The sequence below is a fragment of the Gopherus flavomarginatus genome, chromosome 20 (genome assembly GCF_025201925.1).
Source record: "Gopherus flavomarginatus isolate rGopFla2 chromosome 20, rGopFla2.mat.asm, whole genome shotgun sequence".
NCBI lineage: Eukaryota > Metazoa > Chordata > Testudines > Testudinidae > Gopherus > Gopherus flavomarginatus.
The window spans coordinates 3,531,257-3,552,265 of NC_066636.1; the positions used below are offsets into that span (position 1 = coordinate 3,531,257).

General features: G+C 55.2%; 2 protein-coding genes across 3 annotated transcripts; both read right to left on the minus strand.

The window, feature by feature from the left end:
• Positions 1-368: 368 nt before the first annotated feature.
• Positions 369-15,448, minus strand: LOC127037940 (B-cell receptor CD22-like). Of its 2 annotated transcripts, XM_050930143.1 has the most exons (14): positions 15,224-15,448; positions 13,898-13,993; positions 13,054-13,458; positions 11,073-11,363; positions 10,473-10,739; positions 9,055-9,318; positions 7,079-7,342; positions 4,471-4,734; positions 4,021-4,293; positions 3,753-3,852; positions 3,473-3,536; positions 2,673-2,812; positions 2,408-2,501; positions 369-548 (listed from the first exon to the last, which is right to left on the minus strand). In XM_050930143.1, the coding sequence occupies exons 2-14, from the start codon at positions 13,929-13,931 to the stop codon at positions 369-371; spliced, it is 2,640 nt and encodes an 879-aa protein (XP_050786100.1). In that variant the 5' UTR covers positions 13,932-13,993; positions 15,224-15,448. The 2 variants fall into 2 exon arrangements, with proteins under 2 accessions (XP_050786100.1, XP_050786099.1); XM_050930142.1 differs by lacking the exon at positions 15,224-15,448 and having other exon boundaries at positions 13,898-14,219.
• Positions 15,449-17,835: 2,387 nt separating this feature from the next.
• LOC127037990 (protein NKG7-like) lies at positions 17,836-19,607 on the minus strand. The gene is made up of 4 exons (XM_050930311.1): positions 19,299-19,607; positions 18,544-18,690; positions 18,200-18,328; positions 17,836-17,986 (listed from the first exon to the last, which is right to left on the minus strand). The coding sequence occupies exons 1-4, from the start codon at positions 19,471-19,473 to the stop codon at positions 17,940-17,942; spliced, it is 498 nt and encodes a 165-aa protein (XP_050786268.1). The 5' UTR covers positions 19,474-19,607; the 3' UTR covers positions 17,836-17,939.
• Between the last annotated feature and the right edge of the window lie 1,402 nt (positions 19,608-21,009).

Genomic DNA, 21,009 nt, shown 5'->3' on the forward strand with positions numbered 1-21,009 from the left:
TATGGCCAGGCTCTATGGGTCCATGGCCGGGCTCCGTGGGTCCGTGGCTGGGCTCTATGGCTATATGACGGGGCTCCGAGGGTCCATGGCTGGGCTCCGTGGGTCCGTGGCTGGGCTCTATGGCTCTATGGTCGGGCTCCGTGTGTCTGTGGCTGGGCTCTATATGGGTCTGTAGCCAGGCTCCATAGGTCCATGGCTGGGCTCCGTGGGTCCGTGGCTGGGCTCTATGGCTATATGGCCGGGCTCCGTGGGTCCGTGGCTGGGCTCTATATGGGTCTGTAGCCAGGCTCCATAGGTCCATGGCTGGGCTCCGTGGGTCCGTGGCTGGGCTCTGTGGCCAGCGGGGAGCCGGCCCCATCCAGGGAAGGTCAGTGCCTCAGGGCCGCGTACTGCACACTCGCCTCCGACTCCGAGTCCGACTCGGATTCCCAACGGCCACGTGGGGCCCGGGTGCGCGGGGGCAGCACCAGGGTGCAGTAGTTTAGCTCCTCCTCCTCCTCCTCCTCCAGCCGGGCCCCCACATTCTCGTAGTCGCCCTTCGCTTCGCCCTGGGAAGGCAGGTGGGGGTCAGAGAGGGACAGCTACAGACATCAGCCCCCAGCACCGCCTGCTGGGACCCCCCCAGCTTGCAGCCCGCAGCCCCCTGCTAGCCTGGCCCTGGACTCTCCCCACCCCCAGCTCTGCTGGTGCCCCTCACTCCCGACCCGCAGCCCCTGCCAGCCCAGCCCTGGGCTCCCCACCCCCCAGCTCAGTCCGGGCCCCTCACTCCTGACCCACAGCCCCCTGTGAGCCCAGCCCTGGGCTCCCTACCCCCCAGCTCAGTCGGTGCCCCTCACTCCTGACCCACAGCCCCCTGTGAGCCCAGCCCTGGGCTCTCCACCCCCAGCTCTACCGGTGCCCCTCACTCAGGACCAGCACTAGAGTTTTTCGCGCCCTAGGTGCACGGCCATTTCGCCGCCCCGCGCGCCGCTCCCGCGGCTCCGGTAGAGCTGCCGTAGCCGTGCCTGTGGGAGGTCCACCGGAGCCGCGGACCAACGGACCCTCCACAGGCACGACTGCGGCAGCTCCACCGGAGCCGCCTGCCGCCCCCCTGGCAAAATGACGCCCCCCGAAAATCCTGGCGCCCTAGGTGATTGCCTAGTTGGCCTCAACGGAAGCGCCGGCCCTGCCCTCACTCCCAACCCACAGCCCCCTGCGAGCCCAGCACTGGGCTCCCCACCCCCCAGCTCAGCTGGTGTCCCTCACTCCCGACCTGCAGCCCCCTGCGAGCCCAGCACTGCCCCCCAACCCGCGCTGCCTGAGGAGATCTGATGTTAAATGAAGATGCCTCAAGACATAATAGGCCCGTTGCAAGCTCCCCAGGGTGTTCATGGCTGGTTTCGATTCCAGCTGCTCGGGGGAAGGGCAGGGTATTTTTATCTTATCTCAACTGATGATTTTATTTTGAGAGCAAAAGTTTATTCTAAGTCACGTGAGAGACACGAAAAGGGAACTAGAGGCAGAAAAACAATCTGTCCAGCCTGCTATGCCTGGGTGTCTTAGCCGCATATCTAGTACGATACAGTCCCATCACCTCTGCGATCCCAGCCCTGGGCTCCCCCCCAGCCCTGCCGGTGCCCCTCACTCCCGAACCGCAGCCCCCCATCAGCCCAGCCCTGGGCTCCCCCCTAGCCCTGCCGGTGCCCCTCACTCCCGAACCGCAGCCCCCCAGCAGCCCAGCCCTGGGCTCCCACCCAGCCCTGACAGTGCCCCTCACTCCCGAACCGCAGCCCCTGCAATCCCAGCCCTGGGCTCCCACCCAGCCCTGACAGTGCCCCTCACTCCCGAACCGCAGCCCCTGCCAGCCCAGCCCTGGGCTCCCCCCCAGCCCTGCCGGTGCCCCTCACTCCCGAACCGCAGCCCCCCATCAGCCCAGCCCTGGGCTCCCCACCCCCCAGCTCAGTTGGTGCCCCTCACGCCTGACCCACAGCCCCCTGCCAGCCCAGCCCTGGGCTTTCCTCACCCCCAGCTCTGCCAGTGCCCCTCACTCCCAATCCACAGCCCCCTGCTAGCCCAGCTCTGGGCTCCTCCCCCCAGCTCTGCTGGTGCCCCTCACTCCCGACCCACAGCCCCTGCTAGCCCAGCCCTGGGCTCCCCTCACACACACAGCCCAGTTGGTGCCACTCAATCCCAACCCAGAGCCCCTGTGATCCCACCCTGGGCTCCTTCCCAAGCCCTGCCGGTGCCCCTCACTCCCGACCCACAGCCCCTGCGATCCCAGCCCTGGGTTTCCCCCTCCCAGCTCTGCCGGTGCCCCTCACTCAGCAACAGATGGGCATTGCCCAAGCATCACAGTTAAGGGGCCCCGAGGACACAGGCTCTGAAGTGACAGGGCTCTGGGGGACCCAGGGTAGCCCCAGGCTGGTACCTTGGGTGGCAGGTGGGGTTTCTTCACCACACTGTAAATAACAGTTTCATCCGGGGGCCCTAGCTTCACTCGCTGCCTTGAGTTTCCTGGCACACTGGGAGAAAATCGACAGCTCTGATGAGAAGCAGCCAGGACTCCTGGGTTCCCTCTCCACTCCTGGGAGAAGCAGGACTCCTGGGTTCTCTCTCCAGCTCTGGGAGAAGCCAGGACTCCATATAGGGGCAGGGAAACTCATTTCTGCTCCCCTGGTTCCTTTCCTTTGTACCTGGCAGGGGCAGTTGGCCCTTGGAGGTGACTGGGTGGGAACTGGAGTGTAGCATAATTGACAGCATCTCCGGATACTCCATTCAGGCACCCCACTGAGCTGGCGGGCCGCTGGGTTTTCAAAGGTTCCCGTCTCCTAGGCTGAGAGAGAGACAAAACATTCCATTGAGTGCATGGGGATGCCTCACCCAGCACCGAGATGCAGCCACCTCTGGGGCGGGGCAGCTGAGGAACAGCTGCACATAACACCGCATGGGGATGGCTCGCCCAGCACTGAGATGCAGCCGCATCTGGGGAACAGCTGCACATAACGCCGCATGGGGATGGCTCGCCCAGCACTGAGATGCAGCCACCTCTGGGGTAGGGCCTCTGGGGAACAGCTGCACATAACACCACATAGGGATGACTTGGCCAGTGCTGAGATGCAGCCACTTCTGGGGCGGGGCAGCTGAGGAACAGCCGCTCAGTGATGCCACAAGTTTAGGATGAGAAGTGAAGAAAAATCCTCTTTCTTCTTGTAACGTCTGAGAGGGCTTGGCAGAGGCAGAACAGAATTTCCCACGCTGGGGTTTCGCCCACACGCTGGGTTTGATGTCCTAAAGTTTAGGGAATGGTCTCAGGAATCTTTAATGACCCCAAGGGCTCAGGACTAGAAATTCAACTCTGATCTGCTATAGGGAAACGCCCTGCAGCACAGTGTCCCCTAGTGCCGCCCTGGGGCATTGGGGCCAGCCCTGTCTCAGGGGAGAGCCCCCCACCCCGCCCCCGGCAGCACAGCGCCCCCTATCAAAAATCTCTCACAAAGAACGATCGCCTTCGCCTGCCCAGAGGTGCCACAACCAGCTCGGGAAGACGCCGCTTCCTCCTGCAATGACAATGTGGACCAGGGTCAAGAGCCAGGATTCCTGGGTTCTACCTCTGGCTCTGGGAGGGGAGTGGGGTCTAGTGGTCAGGGCAGGGGAGGTGGGAGTTTCCCAGTTGCATGAGCCTGTCGCAGTGGTCAGGCTGCTTGGCTCCGTGGGTGCTGATCCCTGGGGATTGGGGATGTCCGGGTTGGGGGTGAGGGGAGGTTTCTGCTTACCATCGCTTAAGGGTGAAGACCAGCGCCAACAGCAGGGTGATAAACGCTACCACCACGCCGACCCCTAGAGCAGAGTTCTTGGCTATAGTCATGGAGCTGACTGCAAAAAACAGAGAGCAAGGAATGGGGGGCACGGGAGTGGGGGCCAGTGGTTAGAGCAGCTCAGGATTGAGGGGCACCAGCAGAGCTGGGGGTAGGGTGAGCCCAGTGCTGGGCTAGCAGGGGCTGCGGGTTGGGACTGAGGGGCACCAGCCCACAGGCCTCTTACAGTAGACAGTAAGGAGGATAGGCGAGGATTCCCCGTAGGAGATCTGGTTTCTGGCCCGACAGTGGTAGTGCCCGGATGCCTTGACCTTCACAGCCAGGATGCTCAGCACGGCCTGGCTCTGCCGCTCCTGCCGCTGCTGCAGTTGGCCATCCCGGTACCAGTCGTAGCCCAGCACGGGCGGGCGGGCATCGGCCCAGCACCGCAGCATCACCTCCATCCCCTCCACAATCTTCCCCTGCGGGGCCACGGACAGCTGTACATCCCGGGGGCCGTCTGGAGAGAGAGCCAGTGCCACGGGTTAGAGTGGGGGGCTGGGAGCCAGGACTCCTGGGTTCTCTCCTCAGTTCTGGGAGGGGAGTGGAGTCTAGTGGTTACAGTGTGTGGAGGGGGCAGTTTCTGTGAGTCAGGACTCCTGCATTCTCTCCCCAGCTCTAGGGGTGGGTTACTTACACCAGACGTCCAGCGGGATGGGCTCAGCATGGGTGCTGCCCACGTCGTTCTTAGCCTCACACCGGTACTGGCCTGAATCAGCCGACATCACGGCCGCCAGCTGCAGCCTCTTGGAGTTCTCGCCCTGCCGTTCCTCGTCCTTGTACCAGGCGTAGCGCAGGGCAGAGGGGTTGGCGCGGCCCACGGAGCACTCCAGGGTCACGGTCTCGCCCTCCTTGATGAACCCTGATGGCTGCCGCACCACGGCAACGTGTTGGGGCACATCTGCAGAAAGACGCACAGCACCCTGAGAGCCCCGGGCAGCCAGCCCATTGACCCCAGCTGGGATCTGGCCCATTGACCCCCCGCTGGGATCTGGCCCACTGACCCCCGCTGGGATCTGGCCCATTGACCCCCAGCTGGGATCTGGCCCATTGACCCCAGCTGGGATCTGGCCCATTGAACCCCTGCTGGGATCTGGCCCATTGATCCCAGCTGGGATCTGGCCCACTGACCCCCGCTGGGATCTGGCCCACTGACCCCTGCTGGGATCTGGCTCACTGAATTCAGCTGGGATCTGGCCCATTGACCCCGGCTGGGATTTGGCTCACTGACCCCAGCTGGGATCTGCACCATTGACCCCTGCTGGGATCTGACCCACTGACCCCAGCTGGGATCTGGCCCACTGACCCCCGCTGGGATCTGGCCCATTGACACCGGCTGGGATCTGGCTCACTGACCCCGGCTGGGATCTGGCTCACTGACCCCGGCTGGGATCTGGCCCATTGACCCCGGCTGGGATCTGGCTCACTGACCCCCGCTGGGATCTGGACCATTGACCCTCGCTGGGATCTGGCCCACTGACCCCCGCTGGGATCTGGCCCATTGACCCCGGCTGGGATCTGGCTCACTGACCCCAATGGAGTGACGGCCCATGGCTGGGGTCTGATGCTATCTAGATTTTAAAGGCCAGACCATTACAGCTTCCCATACCACTCCTCTGGGTTCCCTTCCAGCCACTGGCCCCTCCTGATCCTGCTGAGCTTCAGAGGTACAACAGGAGCCTAGTGACCCAAAGATCACACGCAGGGCCAATGGGGGAGCCGGTACAAATTACTGGGGCCCAGCGGTTTGAAAGGGGGCCCAAGGCCCGGCTTCCCCCCCATTGGCCCTGTTTAGCCGGTCCACCCTTGCTGAGGGGCCCGAAAAAAATTTTCAACGGGGCCAGAAGCCGCTCTCGGTGGCCCTGATCACACGGCCTCGTGGGCCAGCCTCTCCCTGCTTAGCTTTACAGGTGGGACAAAGTTCAAGAGCTCTGCTCCTTCAGTTCTCTGTCTCCATCACCCAGGAAGGCCTCGTGTCCACGCACTGTGTGACCCTAAGGCCGACGGGACGAGAGTCCAATCCAGCTGGGCTCCTTCTGGTGCTCTGCTTGTAAGCGCTTCCCACGGCAGTGTTCCCTCCGTGAGCCAGGCGTGTCTAGCCCAGCTTAGATTCAGGGATCCCCCCCAACGCCCCTGAGATGACAACCAGACCTGCCAGACAGTTTTTCAGCAGATCTATTTTTGCCAGAAAACTGGGGGTTCACCCCCAAAAGATTTGTCTCACAGGGAACAACATCATTTCTGACAACAAAAAATTGGTTGAAAAAAATATTCTAAATATAACATTTTGGGGGGAGGGGGGAATCATTTCTTTTACGATTTTGGACAAGTTTTGGTTGTGAGATTGTGGTGAAGTTCTCACCATTGTTAAGTTATTCACTGGAAAAAGCTGGGAAGGGGTAAAAGAGGGAGATAAATTATGGGAGAAACACTTTCTGGTCATTTCTAAACATTAAAAAAACACTTTTTCCTCTATTTTTTCAGTGGAACAAAGTCCAAAAAGTCACTTTCCTCCCTGGAAAGTATAAAAAGGGGTTGTTGTTTTTTAATAAAACCCACTATATAGTGAGACAAAATAACCCTTTTCAAAACTTTTCTGATACTGTTCCAGTGAAAAATAAAGTAAATTAAGCCATGAAAAATATATTTTTAAATAAAAAGCTAAATCATGAGCGTAAATAACACTTTTCAAAATGTTTTTGCACGCTTTTTCAGTCACAATAAAATGGAGAAAGCCAGGAAAAAGCAGACAAAATTATTTTCAGTTTTTGGAAAGGCTAAGTGGCGAGAGAAACCACGTCTTTTCAAACTTTTTGTCTCCCTTTTCCAGTGGATAATCAGGCAGAAATTTTTTTAAAAAGTCACTTTCCCATTGGAAAGTGTGAAAAAGACTTTATAATAATAACAATAATAATAATAATGAGAAAAGGCCACACAGTGCAACCAACATACAATTTGGATTGCTTTTCACCCCTACTCTTCTGTTAGAAAATAAAGGGTGGGGGTAAGGGGGGGTTAAGTCGCTTTTCTCATTAGAAAAGCATGAACAAAATGTAAAAGGCTAAATAATGAGAGACAAAGACCATTTTTTCTGAGGGGAGAAAACTGAATTGTTTTGCTCTTCGAAAAGCACCAAGGGAATAAAAATGTCGAGCTGGAAGAACAAAACGATATTTTTTATCAACATTTTGCAGTGGAAAATTCCAAGAGGATTTTGCCTGAGAAGCCAGGAGGCGATTACTTACACTGCACATCCACTGAGACAGGCGGAGACTGTCTATAGCCGATTGCGTTCTGAGCCTCACAGCTGTAGCTACCGGACCGCTCCTTTGTGGCAGGGAAGGTCAGGATGCTCTCCTGGGTCTCCTGATACTGGCTGTTATCCTTGTACCATGTGTACTTGGTCACCGGGGGGTTACTTTTGCCCACGGAGCAGTTCAGCGTCACCGCGTCGCCTTCCCGGATGAGCTGGAGGTTTTCAAGAGTGATTCGTACCTCCTTGGGGGGGTCTGGAAAAGAATCGAGATCAGGGTGTGTCTCAGTGTTTGGAGGGGGAGGATTATAGGCAGGAAATAAAAAGGAGGGAGCTGCCTGAGTGTAGCAGATACCTGCCTGAGTCAGCAGAGAGCCTGAGCTCATTGCTGGGAGAGGAGGGTGTGACACCCTGGCACCCCAATAGTCACCACTGTCATGTAATTAGGATATGTTTTGTACAAAGTATTCCTTGTGAGGTATCATGTTAAAAGTCTTGATCTGCTAGACATTAATATCTCATTGGATTGTATGTGCTATCGTCGTATGTGGAGTTATGAAGTTTGGCTTTGTATGTGTTACTGAAACATGTTGTGAGACTGAAAACACCCACAAGCAGCATTTCAGGTACAAGAGTAACAAGGCCAAACAATGGTAATGGCTTATTGAGGAAATGCAGACAAGCCCAAGGATCACCCCAGGAGCTGTGTGCAATGGAAACCTCTCAGAGATAGCACTGCACAATGGTCACAGCAAAAGAGCTTTCCAGCAAGTGAGAAGAAGATATACAAGTGGGGGAATGATGGTACCTCACTCTCCCGACAACACCACACCTGGAAACACCTGAAGGGCAAGGATTGAACTGTGGGAAGTGATGGTCCCAGGCTGGAAGGATGTTTAGCCTGTGTATGAAAACCTGGGAAAGCCGAGGCAACTTGTGCCTTAAGAATCTGCCAGCCTGTTTATCACTCAGCGTGAGAATTTGCTAATTCATATCCTACCTATCTACTGTGTTCAGCTCGGTTTGTGGTTTTGTTTATTTACTAGCTTTGAGCTGTTTGCTGTCACTTATAATCACTTAACATCTGTCTTTTGTAGTTAACAAACTTGTTTTGGTTTTGCCTAAAATCAGTGTGTGGGAATTATAGCTGGGGGCAGAAAGCTGTTGCATCTCTCTCACCACATTGAGGGAGGGGGCGACTTTTCTGAGCTTATGCTGGACATTTCCCTGTGCAGTGCAAGACGGTATCATTTGGGGTTTACACTCCAGAGGGGGGCACGTGCCTTAGCAATGGAGAGGTGCCTTAGTGGAGCCTTCCTGTGTGGAGCTGATCTCAGCACGTGTGCGTGAAGCTGCAGCTCAGTGCATCCCTACCTGTGTGTAGGCTGGTGAAAGACCAGGCTTGAGGAGCTTGGCAACTGATCACAGCCCCACAGGGTGACAGGGAGACCAGGTTGGTGGGTCAGATGGGCTCAGTGATACCCCAGTTCCAAGTGGCACCCTGGGGGAAACCTGTCACAGAGAGAGCTGCCCCAAGTGCGACTGACAGAGCAAGACTGCTTGGGTCTGCAGAGAATCTGAGTCTGTCGCTTGGAGAGGAGGGAGCTGCCCTGAGTGTGCCTGAGTCTGCAGACAGTCTGAGCTTGTTGCTTGGAGAGGGGGGAGCCATCCCAAAGGGGTGTTAACTCTCAGCCCTGCTGTGTTGAGGCCCTGTGCCAACTGGGAGCTCTGTGAAGCAGGAGGAGGAGAGTATCCCTCTCGTGCACAGATACCCTGGATGCTGAGGTACATAATGGGATCCCACCGTTCACACCAATGCCTCTTCAGAGGCAGGAAAGAGGTCCTAGAGGAAGGCTAAAGTTCCTGCCCCTCCAGGATTCATGCAGGCTCTGCCCTGCCAAGCTGGAGTGCAGATCCTGGATACCCCACCCAGCTGCAGTGCCCCCTGCTGGTCCCCTGGCTACTCACACTGTACGTCGACTGTAATGGCTGGCGACTCCGACATCCCAACTCTGTTCTGAGGCTTGCAGTGGTAGGAACTGGACTGGTTGGGATGGATCTTGTCGAAGCGAAGCTCCTGCTGGGTTTGTTCTGGGATGTGCTGCCCGTTTCTGTACCATGTGTAGCTGCTGATGGGCGGATGAGCCCTGCAGGAGCAGCTGAGCACAACCGTGTTCCCTTCCTGGATCTGAGAGCCTGTCACCAGTTCCACACGCACGTCTTTTGGGGCGTCTGGGGAATAAAAAGTTCCTGACTTAAATGGGTTATTCCGTGGGAAACCCTAAGTGATTTGACCAAGGTCACTTTGGGAGTCCAGTGGCAGAGAACAAACTGAACTTAGTTACTCTGTGAACACCTAACAAACCAATTGTCCAGTGAAACAAATTATCTGTCTGTGGCAAAACCTCCAAAAGCTGCGGGGGCGGGGAGAAGGAAAGTGTTTTTTGGTCTGTGGGTTTTTTAGCACAATCCGGGACATTTCACCCCAAAAGCAAATGTTCTTCTTGCATCACACATTGTTTTTTCTGCAAATGCCATGGACCAGGTGTGGCCCACCGAATTCATTCAGGAGCAAGATGCTCTCTGACTCTTCCGAAAGGTGATAGGTTGAAAAAACTTTCAAACGTTTGAAACAGCCAAGTCACTTCTGCTTCAAAATGGGCCAATTTGGGAAGGGGCGGGAGAACGTCACATTTTTTAAATGACAAATTTTCTGTTTTCTCTTTTTTGCCCCTGAGTGAAATAAAATAAGTTGTTCCAGTGTTTGCAGGTTTGTTTGTCTTTTTCTCCCAACTCTGTGTGTGTTTGTGTGTTTGTGTGTGTGTACACCCGTCTCCTTGCTGCCCCCTGCTGGAGGGGTTGAATCCTGCTCTGTGCATGTAAGCACTCCCCTTGCTGGAGGGAATGGGTCAGATCTGCCTTTGTGTGTGTGAGATTAGGCAATTGCCGTCTTCTGGCTGGAACCAGAATTGCCATGCTGTGTGTCATAGGCTTTATACTGCTAAGAGCTAATGGAGAGTCCCCTTTAACTTCAGTTCCTGTCTTTTCGAATGCCACAAGCCCTGCCTATTTCACTTCCTCTGATGTCCACATCACACGTGTCTAGAGAAGTACAATAACATCCTCTCTTAGCCCCCCTCCTTGTGCTCAGCAGTGGTATCTAGTCTCAGGCAGTTCCACAAACTTAGTTTTACACACACACACACACACACACACACACACACACACACACACACACACACACACACACAGAGCTGGGAGAAAAAGACAAACAAACCTGCAAAGGCTGGAACAATTTATTTTATTTCATTCAGGGGCAAAAAGGAGAAAACAGAAAATTGGTCATTTAATTTGCCTTCCCGTCTGGCCCCAGCCCCCACACTCACACTGGACATCTATCTGCAGCGTTGGGGATCGGATTGAGCTTATTTCATTGACGGCTTCACAGACATAGGAACCGGAATGCTCGTCCCCCTTGGCTTCAAACTCCAGCCTCTGTTCCTGCCCCTGGTGCAGCCGCTGTGAGTCCTTATACCAGTTATATGTGAAGATGGGAGGGTTGCTGCCATTGGTTATGCACATCAGCACGAGTCTGTCTCCCTCTCGGATGATCTCTCCGGGTGTCGCTTTCACCTGGACTCCCTTAGGGGCATCTGAAGCAAACCAACACGCAGGTGAACAGCTGAGATATGGACACTGTCCAGACTTGGGGCAGGAAATGGGACACTGGGCCTTTCCCCTTTAGGGGACGCTGGCTCTGACCTTCGTGTCCATCCCTGCCCAGTAGGACGGCCCCCCTCTTCCTTCAAATACAGTCAGCTCCCACCCCATTGGCCAATCTGTTTCCACCCAGCTGGACCCCAGTCCACCTCCCTGGTGCCCCCCAGGAATTGCAGCCCGTACAAGATTTTATGGGTCAGTGCCAGAGCTGCTGGTGGGGTGGTGCTGTCAGACCCAGGATACTCAGTTCAAATCCCCCCACTCACATTTCACGTCCAGCACCACGCTGCTCTCGGAGCTCAGTGTCCCAGCCCGGGTGCTGAGCCGGCAGGTTACATTTGTCCCATGGTCCTGCCAGGTGGGCGTGAAAGTCAGTGTGTTCTCGGTCCTTCCACTGCCCGTCCTTGTGGTGGGCTCAGGGGTCTCATGCCTCAAACCAACCCACGTCAGGGTTATGGGGTAGTCAGGGCAGTAATAGGCTATGGAGCAAACTGCCTGGGCCAGGATTGACTCCCTGAGCTCGCTGGGTGCTTTGATTTGAGGAGCTGGAGGCGAACCTGTGTCAGGGAGGCAAAGGGGAAAGTTATTATGGAGAACACTTTATTATTAGGTGGTGGTAGATGTTCGGCTGTGTGTGTATGTTCTCTCTGTGTGCTGCCCCAGCTCTGCACAGACACCTTCAGTGAACTGCCCAATGACCACAAGATCCGTTAAGGTACAAAGGCACTGGACCAGGTTTATCGTCGACAAAGCATGATAGTAGCAATGGACGCAGCTCAGTTTGGGGCAAGACTTTCCACTGAACTCTCAGCTGGCCAAAGTTTCTCCCTCTGAGGCTGTGTCTACACTGGAACTTCATTGGCAAAACTTTTGTTGTGCAGGGACGTTAAAAAACACACACCTTCCGAATGACAAAAGTTTTACCGACGAAAAGTGCTGGTGTGAACAGTGCTTTGTGGGCAGGAGCGCTATCCCGCTGACAAAGCCGCGGCCACTCCTTGGGGATGGAATTTTTTTGTCAGCAGGAGAGCTCTCTGCTGCCGACAAACAGCAGCTAACTGCACGCCTCTTAGCAGGGATGTTGCGGCACAGCTGTGTCGCTGAAAGGTGCCTAGTGTAGACAAAGCCTTAGACACATCTTTATACCCTGCTATAAACAAGTTCCATACTGTCAGCCTGATCTGATCTGTTAGGAGGGGTCAGTGTGTTCCCCTTATCCTGGGGGAAGGTTTTTGTACCTTCCTTGGTACCACTTAATATCGGGCTGTGTTTGCGTGAGTGCTCTGTGCCTAGCACTTCTTAGCAATGTGAATCTCTGCAAGATCAGCCCTGTTCTTGCCACATGCTGTGAGCAGGGCCTGTCTCATACCAGGCCTCTGATACAAGGGCTCACGTCACAGGCTCTCTTCCTACTGCATTAGGTACGTTACGGTAGAGTCCCTGCCCCAGGTGTGATCTGGGCCCTGTTGTGCAGGGCGCTGCCCAGACACAGCGAGAGACAGTCCCTGCCCCAAAGAGACCACAGTGGAAATAGGCAAAGGATTATTCTCTCTGATTTTCAGATGGGGAAACTGAGGCACCAACAACTGAGATGACTTCCCCTGGGGCACCCGGAGGAAAGAGAAACCATGAAATAACAAAACCCAACCCCCAACATCATTCCTTGTGCTGCACTTGAGGTGAAAAGGGAACAAAAAGCAAGTGGGAAAATTAAATTAAAAAATTCAAAGTTTGTGGGTAAAATATTTCAGGAGAAATGTGGAGAAACACAGCAAAACAGAAACGACTTGGAAGTTTTCTATCCAAACTGTTGTTCTGTTTTGCTAAAGGCTCTGCTGAGCAGCACAGAGGATACCAACCTACTGCTTCCGCTGGGTAAGGAGCCATCTCCTTTAGCTCGACTGGCAGAGGTCAGTGCTGTTCTCACGCAGACGGGGAGTTCAAGGCTGGCTGTAGCCCCAGACTTTAGCAAGAATCATTACCTCATTAAATGGATGGGACAGAGGTGGAGAAAGTAGGAACATCCAGCCTGGATGTCATCCCAGATGCACTGAGCTGCATCCCCAGTGATGGCTGCTACCAGAGCGGGGTCTAGTGTTTGGGGAGGCTGGGAGCCAGGACTCCTGGGTTCTCTCCCCAGCTCTGGGAGGGGAGTGGGGTTGAGTGGTTAGAGCAGGGGGATGGGCTGGGCTGGGCTATTAATCTTTAGTCTGTTCCTACAAGGAATCCCAGGACTTTCCCTCTTACCCGTCACATTCACACTGATCTTAGTCATCCACTTCTTCTCCTCCTCCTGTTTCCTAGGGTTCGAGACGACCAGTCTCAGCCCGTATGAGCCGTTCTCACTGGCCCGCAGGTCAGACAGCTGTAGGCTGCAATCTCTCTCCAGGTCCCCCAGGAACCTCACGCGCCCTGCAAAGGCCGGGCTGATGGCGACGTTGTGTTTATACAGGACGGTGCCATTAAAATCTTTCTTCTCCAAGTCATACACAGGGTTCAGGTACCAGGTCAGGGAGCTGATGATCAATTTCTTTGTCTTTATGGAGTTCACGACACAGGATTTATAGCGGCACGGGATGGACAGACAGGCCCCCGTCCAAGCTATCAGGGACTCGGGGACCTCGACAGGTGGGTCACATTGACACAGGAAGCCTGGAAGCAGCAGAGTGACAGACTTGGCAGTGAGGGGCAGGCTGGCTGGGTGCTTCCAGTGCCAAACTGAGACTCAGGGGATCGGGGTTTGATTCCCAGCACTAAACTCCCTGTTCCGCTCATGGTATGGCTCTGTGCCTCGGTTTCCCCATCAGCACACTGGGAAGAACCCAAGATTCCTGATTCCCAGCTCTAAGCCACTAGACCCCACTTCCCTCCCAGAGCTGGGATAGAACCCAGGAGTCCTGATTCCCAGCCCACCCCCCACCGACAATCACTAGATCACATTAGTGTGACGCAAGAGGACTAAATCTCACATAGGAAAACCTCCCTCTGAGCTTGTGACCCCTCCCCCCCGGCTGGGTCCCTTCTCCCCTGACCCCAGCGCTCTGTGGGGGTGAAGCAGCCAGACATTCAGGGCGAGGCGAAGGGGCCTTACCTGGTAGGAACAGCAACCAGACGAGATTCCTCATGGTGACCCTGGGGCGGCCGTGGCACCAGGGAGCAGAGGAAAGAGCAGAGGGCTGGTTGGTTCCTGCAATGACGCAGAGCAACATCAGCCACCCGGAGTGGAGAGAGACCAGCTAGAGGGGAGACTGCAGGGAACCTGCTACCTGCCCTAACCACTAGACCCTGCTCCCCTCCCAGGGCTGGAGAGAGAACCCAGGTGTTCTGGCTGCCAGCCCCCTGTTCTAACTCACTAGCTGCCGGTTGGGTTTGTCACACATGGTGCGGTGCAAAGGGCATCATGTTTAGGCAGCTAAATGCATGGGGACCGTTACACACCCCACTGGGCTGGGTTGTGTTATTATAGGTCTTGGTACAACCCCACCCACACCCCCCGGGATCTCAGACCGGATGCCTCTAATCGGTTAGGGGGTGGGGGCTGGAAGCCAGAACTCCTGGGTTCTATCTGTAACTCTGAGTGGGGAGTGGAATCTAGTGGTTAGAGCAGCTGAAGAGCCTAGAACTCTGAGCCCACTTGTGTGAGAGGCTCTCCAAGTCACCCCCGTGCCTCAGTTTCCCTAGCTGTGCAGCAGCTGTCAGGCTTTGTGCATCGCTGCAGGCCAGGCACGGCACAGTCCAGAGTCAAATGCTCCTCACGTTTGATCCCCCACTTGGGTGATGGGGGTCAAAGACTCCTGGGAACACTCCTCCCCCAATTCCGAGCAGCGCAGGGTGCCAGAGCAGCTGTTTCCCCTGCGTCAAGGGCCACTGGCTGGGCCTTGGCCCGGAGTATTTTTGTCACAGAGATGCTGCCACTTCCTCTGGGCATTGAGCCAACCAAAGTGAGGGGGAGGACCTGGGAGAGTGGCCTCAGGGTGTGAGAACTGGCATTATATGCCCCTGCCCCCTAGCACCCCCCTAATGCCCACACCCTGCAGCACAGCACCCCCTAGCGCTATGCTGGGGCATTGGAGTTAGCCTTGACGGCCCAGGGAGAATGCCCCCACCCTGCTCACTTCAGCACAGCGCCCCTTAATGCCCCCACCTCACCCCCTGCAACCCAGCACCCCCTAGCGCCTCCACTCTGCCCCCGTACATGTTTTCCTGCAGGTCTCCCCTCCAAGCACTAAACAGGTCCCTTTCTTCCCGCGTAGCACTGGAGAGCCAGCCTACACCAGCTCCAGCTCCTAGCCCCCCACCATTACCCCTAGACTCCAGTTCCCTCCCAAAGCATGGATAGAACCCAGGAGTCCTGGCTCCCAGCCCCCTGCTCTAACCACTAGCCCCCACTCTAGCCAGCAGGAGAAGGTGCAATTACCTTATAGTGCGTCCTGCAGCCGCAGTTCCCGCAGCCAGTCTGGCTGGGGGGAGCTGAGCAATCAGTCCGGCGGCTTTGGAGGGTGAAAAGGGAAGTGGAGGAGGGGGTGAGATTTCTGTGGGTCCCCCTGGGGGCGAGCTGCAGGGAGCCGGGCCCCAGAGCACCTTAAAGGGCGACTCCAAACTTCCCCCTTTTGGTGCAGCTGCAGAAGGTTGTTTAGCAGCGTCTGAGTTCTTTCACTTTCCTCTCTCTGGCTAAGCAGGGGCGGGCACAATCTGGGCATAGATGGGAGACAAGAAAGGAGTGGGGGGGGGCTCTCCCTTGGCCGTCAGGGCTGGTCCCGATGCCCCAGGTGGCACTAGGGGGCGCTGTGCTGCAGGGAGCAGGGTGAGGGCTCTCCCTTGGCGGTCAGGGCTGGTCCCGATGCCCCAGGTGGCACTAGGGGGCGCTGTGCTGCAGAGGGTGGGGGGTGCCACCCCTGCCACCGGGGTATAGAAAGGTCACTAATTGCTCAGAATATCTCAGTCCAGACCTGCGATCAGTCTGGGGCAGGGACAGTAGGGGGCGATCGCACCCTGGGCACGGCGGCGGGGCGGAATATGTGATCGCTCCTCTTACTACAGTGCCCTCGGCCCCGTCCTTCTCCAGCCCTGTGTCTATGTCCCCCCATATGGGCAGGGACAGAATCACAGCCAGGGTCTGCAAGATTCAGTATTTGTTTCTTGATCATTTCAACAGATAAGGTCAACGTTTATTTTCAAGCTTTTTTTTTTTTTTTTTTTTCCAATTCTCATGCCTGGAAATTTTCACAATTTTTTCCTGATTTTTATCGATTTCCCGTGGGCGAGGGGAGCAGAGAACAGCGAGGTTGGCCAAGAATTACTTCCTGACAGCAGCTGTTGAGATGCTAAAAGTTGGTGCTTTCTAACCCTTAAAACACAAATGTCGCTGGTGCACATATGCAAAGTCAATATCCTGAAATCAAACGCCGAGACATTCTCAAACGGTGTTTGACTTACTCTGTAAATGTCAATTATTATCAAGGGAGATATTTTTCCTCCCCTTTACATCAACGTTCACCGATAAAAATGCCTCTCTGCCAAGCCTAGATAGAAACTTGTTCAGCAGAACTCCATGTTTACTTTTTAAAAACTTTGCTGGACAATTTACCATGTTTTTCTTTAAGCATTTGTTAAAATGTGTCTCTGTCAGTCGCGTGACGTTGTGGGGCGGTTAGTCGGTGATTTTATCTGAAGGCAGTCGATCTTGGGGCTCTAGAAGCTACAGCTTTATAACTCTTTACAATATCCACTGTCAACATCACGTGGCAAAATACACAAAGGGGACAGCCATCAAGGAACAAACCAGACCTGTTCCATTTGTAACAGGCCTAGTTCAGAAGTCCAAATGACAGGATTTTGATTCAAAGAAATTTTTTGTCAGCAGTTTTTTTCCTTTGCCTGGCTGTAAACTTTGATTAATACCGATGAGGAAATACTTTCTCGTCCGTTTGTGTGTGAACAGTGAAATCGGCGTTAAAACCCTGTTGTTGAAAGCAGCTTACAGCGCGGCGTGAAAGGATTAGATAAAACTTTACCGACATTTACCAGTAAAAATCTAATCTTCTTTGCTTAGCTCTAAGCTGCTTTCCACAGCAGGGTTCTTCAAGTGGGATCTCTGCTCCCGCTCACATTTACCAGCTGCTAGCAGTCACCGAGCTCCCAATATTAATTCTTTTGCCGGCCTGTCACCTTTCTCCACCCCTGTGAAATCTCTGCCGTGAATTTGGGAAGGACTGAAATTTAAAGAAGGCTAAATGTGGATGATTTTGGAGATGGATCAAGATGTAAAAGCAAGAATTTGGGGGGATATTTTCCACGTAATTTCAAAAACTAGTATCTAAAGAAGGAAAAAACCCTCCATCTACTCAGACCCTGATTTACCCTGGCTACGCACCCATCTCTTTCCCCGGCCTCTCCCTGTTTGAGTCACCCCCCTGCCCACCCCTTCCATCTCTGACATTGCAGATGTCAGCGTCTGAGAGGCCTCAGCCTGCTGGAGTCTGGTCAGGGTCAGCGACGAAGCAACTTTGGACAGGGAGCGTTTTATAACATTGCAGCCCCGACACCCCCAGAAACGGAGAGTGAGCTCCCAGAGCTGATGTGAGCCAAACTGACTCCCCTGCTCTCATTGGTCGTCTCCCTGATCCTCCCAGCACTAGAAATAGAACCCAGGAGTCCTGACCCCCATTTTCTGCTCTGACCCACTAGACCCCGCTCCCCTTTCTGAGCTGGGGAGAGGACCCAGGAGTCCTGCCTGTCTTTGACACTCATCCCAGGGGAATGGTGGGGATGGGAATGGGGAGTGTTGTTGAGGGGCCAGAAATCACCAGACAGAAGGCTTGGAGGACAGGCCCTTTAATCTCCATGGAAGAAATGGGGTTCGGCTAGGTGCCCCGGGAAGGAAAGAGGAGGATGGGGGGGGTCTATGTGAAGGGGAGTAATTGCTGCGATGGGGGTTTATGGGAGTCCAAAGTGACATATACATACAGCAGGGCTCATCCCCTCCAGCAGAGGGCAGTAGGACACACACACACACACACACACACACACACACACAAGTTCACACACCCTGCTCGGGGTTCGTCCCCAAGACGCTGCAGGCTCCATCCAGCCCTGCCAGCTCCCAGCTCCATCCCTAGGGGGTAGTGTGGGCCTCACACTCGACTGTAAGAGGATCCCGGGGTGAGCAGCGTTACCGCACCTGGTGGGGGGGGCAGAGGAGAGAAATGGGTTAAGGACAGTGATGGAACCAATGGAAGCATCATTCTCTGGTCCCCAGCTGCCCCGCCCCAGAGGTGGCTGCACCCCAGTGGTGGGCAAGCCATCCCCATGTGATGTTATGTGTAGCTGGTCCCCAGCGGCCCCACCCCAGAGGTGGTTGCATCTCAGCCCACAGAGCCCTAGGGGCGCTCACCAGTTCCAAGATACAGGAAGAAGGACAGCCAGCCCAGGCCGTAGGACCAACCGTAGGAGAGGATTCCTGGCATGATGAGCTGGCAATCACCATTGGTGAACACGGCCAGCGCGATAATGGCGCAGACACCTAGGGCCAAAGGGAACAGCACGGACACCCATCAGTGTGTCCCATGCTCAGTCCCAGCCCCTGCCCCGGCCCGCCACCAGGGAGAGCTGCAGAGCCCAGGGCAGGATCCCAGGCGAGAGGGGCATCTCCCCAGGGATGGCTGGGGGGATCCATAGAGCTCTGGGACCCGGGGGCTGGGAGTGGCCGGCGAGGAGGGGGCCCTGTGGGGGCGGTACCTGCACTGAAGCTGCCCACGGTGGAGACCAGGAGAAGAGACACGGAGCGAAAGTGGGAGCAAAAGAAGGAGGCGATGAGAGCGAAGAAGGAGAGAAACCCGGCAAACATGGCCAGGATCATGAAAAACCTGCTGGTGTGGAAGAAACCTGTGGGGTGGGGAAGGGGTTAAATCATTAACTGCACAGAACCCAGGAGTCCTGACTCCAAGCCCTCTAACCCACTAGACCCCACTCCCCTGTCCCTTCCGAGAGCTGGGGAGAGAACCTGACTCCCAGCCCCTCTGCTCTAATCCACTAGACCTCATGCCCCGTTTCCCCCCACCCTCCCCCCAAAGCTGGGGAAAGAACCCAGGAGTCCTGGTTCCCAGCCTTCACTCTGGTCTAACCCACTAGACCCCACTCCCCTGTCCCCTCCGAGAGCTGGGGAGAGAACCTGACTCCCAGCCCCTCTGCTCTAATCCATTAGATGCCACTCCCCTGTCTCCCCACACCCTCCTCCCAAAGCTGGGGAAAAAACCCAGGAGTCCTGGTTCCCAGCCTCCACTCTGGTCTAACCCACTAAACCCCATGCCCCTCCCAGAGCCGGGGAGAGAACCCAGGACTCTGGACTCCCAGCTCTCCACTCTAACCTACTAGATCCCACTCCCCTCAGAGCTGGAGAGAAAACCCAGGAGTCCTGGCTCCCAGCCCCCTGCTCTAACCACTAGACCCCAACTTCCCTCCCAGAGCTGGGGACAGCCCCACAGCTTCCTTACCTGGTACTCTGGTTAGATGCAAGATGCAAATCTGCGACACACAGATCTTCCACAGCCCAAGATGACTCTCCTCTTCTTCATTAACCTTCACCCAGTTGTCTGAGACCAGGGCCACCAGCAGCAGTACCAAGCTGAGCAGAGCCAGGATGACGCTTGCTATCCGGATAAGCACCATGGCTGGGGGGTCCCTGGTGCCTAATCCTCAGAGGGGAGGGAGCTGCTGGAAAGCCAGATGGGAAATAGGGATGGTCACAGACCAGCCTTCCTGTCCCAGGTAGGGGAGAAAGTGAGGGACCGACGAGAGCAAGAGGGAAGAAATGAAAGATGGGGAGGAGGTCATGACTTCAGCTGTCCCTTCGCACTGGCCGGGGCGGGCAGGGTACGAATAAGGGGCTGCAGAGAAGGGAAACCTGGGATGGAAAGAGAGCAAGATCCAGGCTTGTCACTTTGGCTGGGACGTGTTCCTGGAGGTTTCATCACATGACAGAATAGTTCATTCAAGGTTTGTTATTCCTGGAGACACTGGGACAGTCCTGGAGATGGGGGACGACTCTAGCGAGATCCCACCCAGACCACAGATGGAGAGAACCTGCAATTAGCCTGATTCAGCCTCAAAACTGATTTCTGATGCAGAGCTAAGGCTGCCCGGGTGAAGGGAATCTTGGGCCCTTCCCGAACACCAAGATCAACCAACCTCTGCAGACCAGGAAATACAGCACTTGGGTCCACGCCTATGTGCCACCTTCACACTGCTTTTTTGTGCCATGGCCCCTTCACCCATAACACAACCCCCACCACCACCTGCCTGCCTCCTCCTACAGTCAGGTAGCCAGTCTTTCTCAATGACTGGTCCCTAAGATCTCCCTAACACTCACAGTCTAGGAATTCAGCAAGCCGGTTGAGAAGCTGTGAAACTCAGCCAGGGGCCTACATTTCACAGCCCATTCAGCGCCTTCCCCTCACGTGCCCCACACCATCTAACTCACCATTTCATTTCCCCTTCTTTAAACCCAGGGACCAGGCTCCTCTCCTGCCCCACAGCTGCCAATCCCCACGGCAGGATAAGCCGACGCCCTGCTGTGGACACACCCTATGCAATGCAAAGTGTTCAGTTTTCATCCGCTGTCGAGCAATGTCGATTTCCCAGTACCCACCAGGAACTCCAGACCTCAAAATCGCACCCGGGAACCCCCAGGTTCAGCACGGTTATGAAGGGTTTTACACAATGCAAGCCCTGTGAGGTATTGGTTAAAAAGTCTTGCTCTGTTGAACATTAATACCCTGTTGGATTGTACGTGCTAGCCCTATGACGTTTTGCTACGTGTGTGTTACTGAAATATGTTGTGACGTTGGGAGACGCCCACAGCCGGCCTTCCAGTGGTAACAAAGGTGCAGCGATCGTTGGCCAGACAGGCGATCGTGGCCCATCAGGAAGAATCCTCAGAGAGGGCACATATGCAGTGGGCGCTACCTGACCCCTACATCAGGGCAAGGATCTTTCTAGCAGCTGGAAGACAAAGACATGGAACTGAGGAGATTGGTCCCAGGCTGAGAGAGAATCCAGCCTGTGTATCACGAATGTGAGCTGCCTGTAACATCTATAAGGGTGAGAAACTGCTTGATCCAAATCTTGCTTAGTCTGTAGAATGTAGAGGGTGAATTTATTTTTATTTTTACATAACTGACTCTGACCTCTGGGCCTGCAACTTAT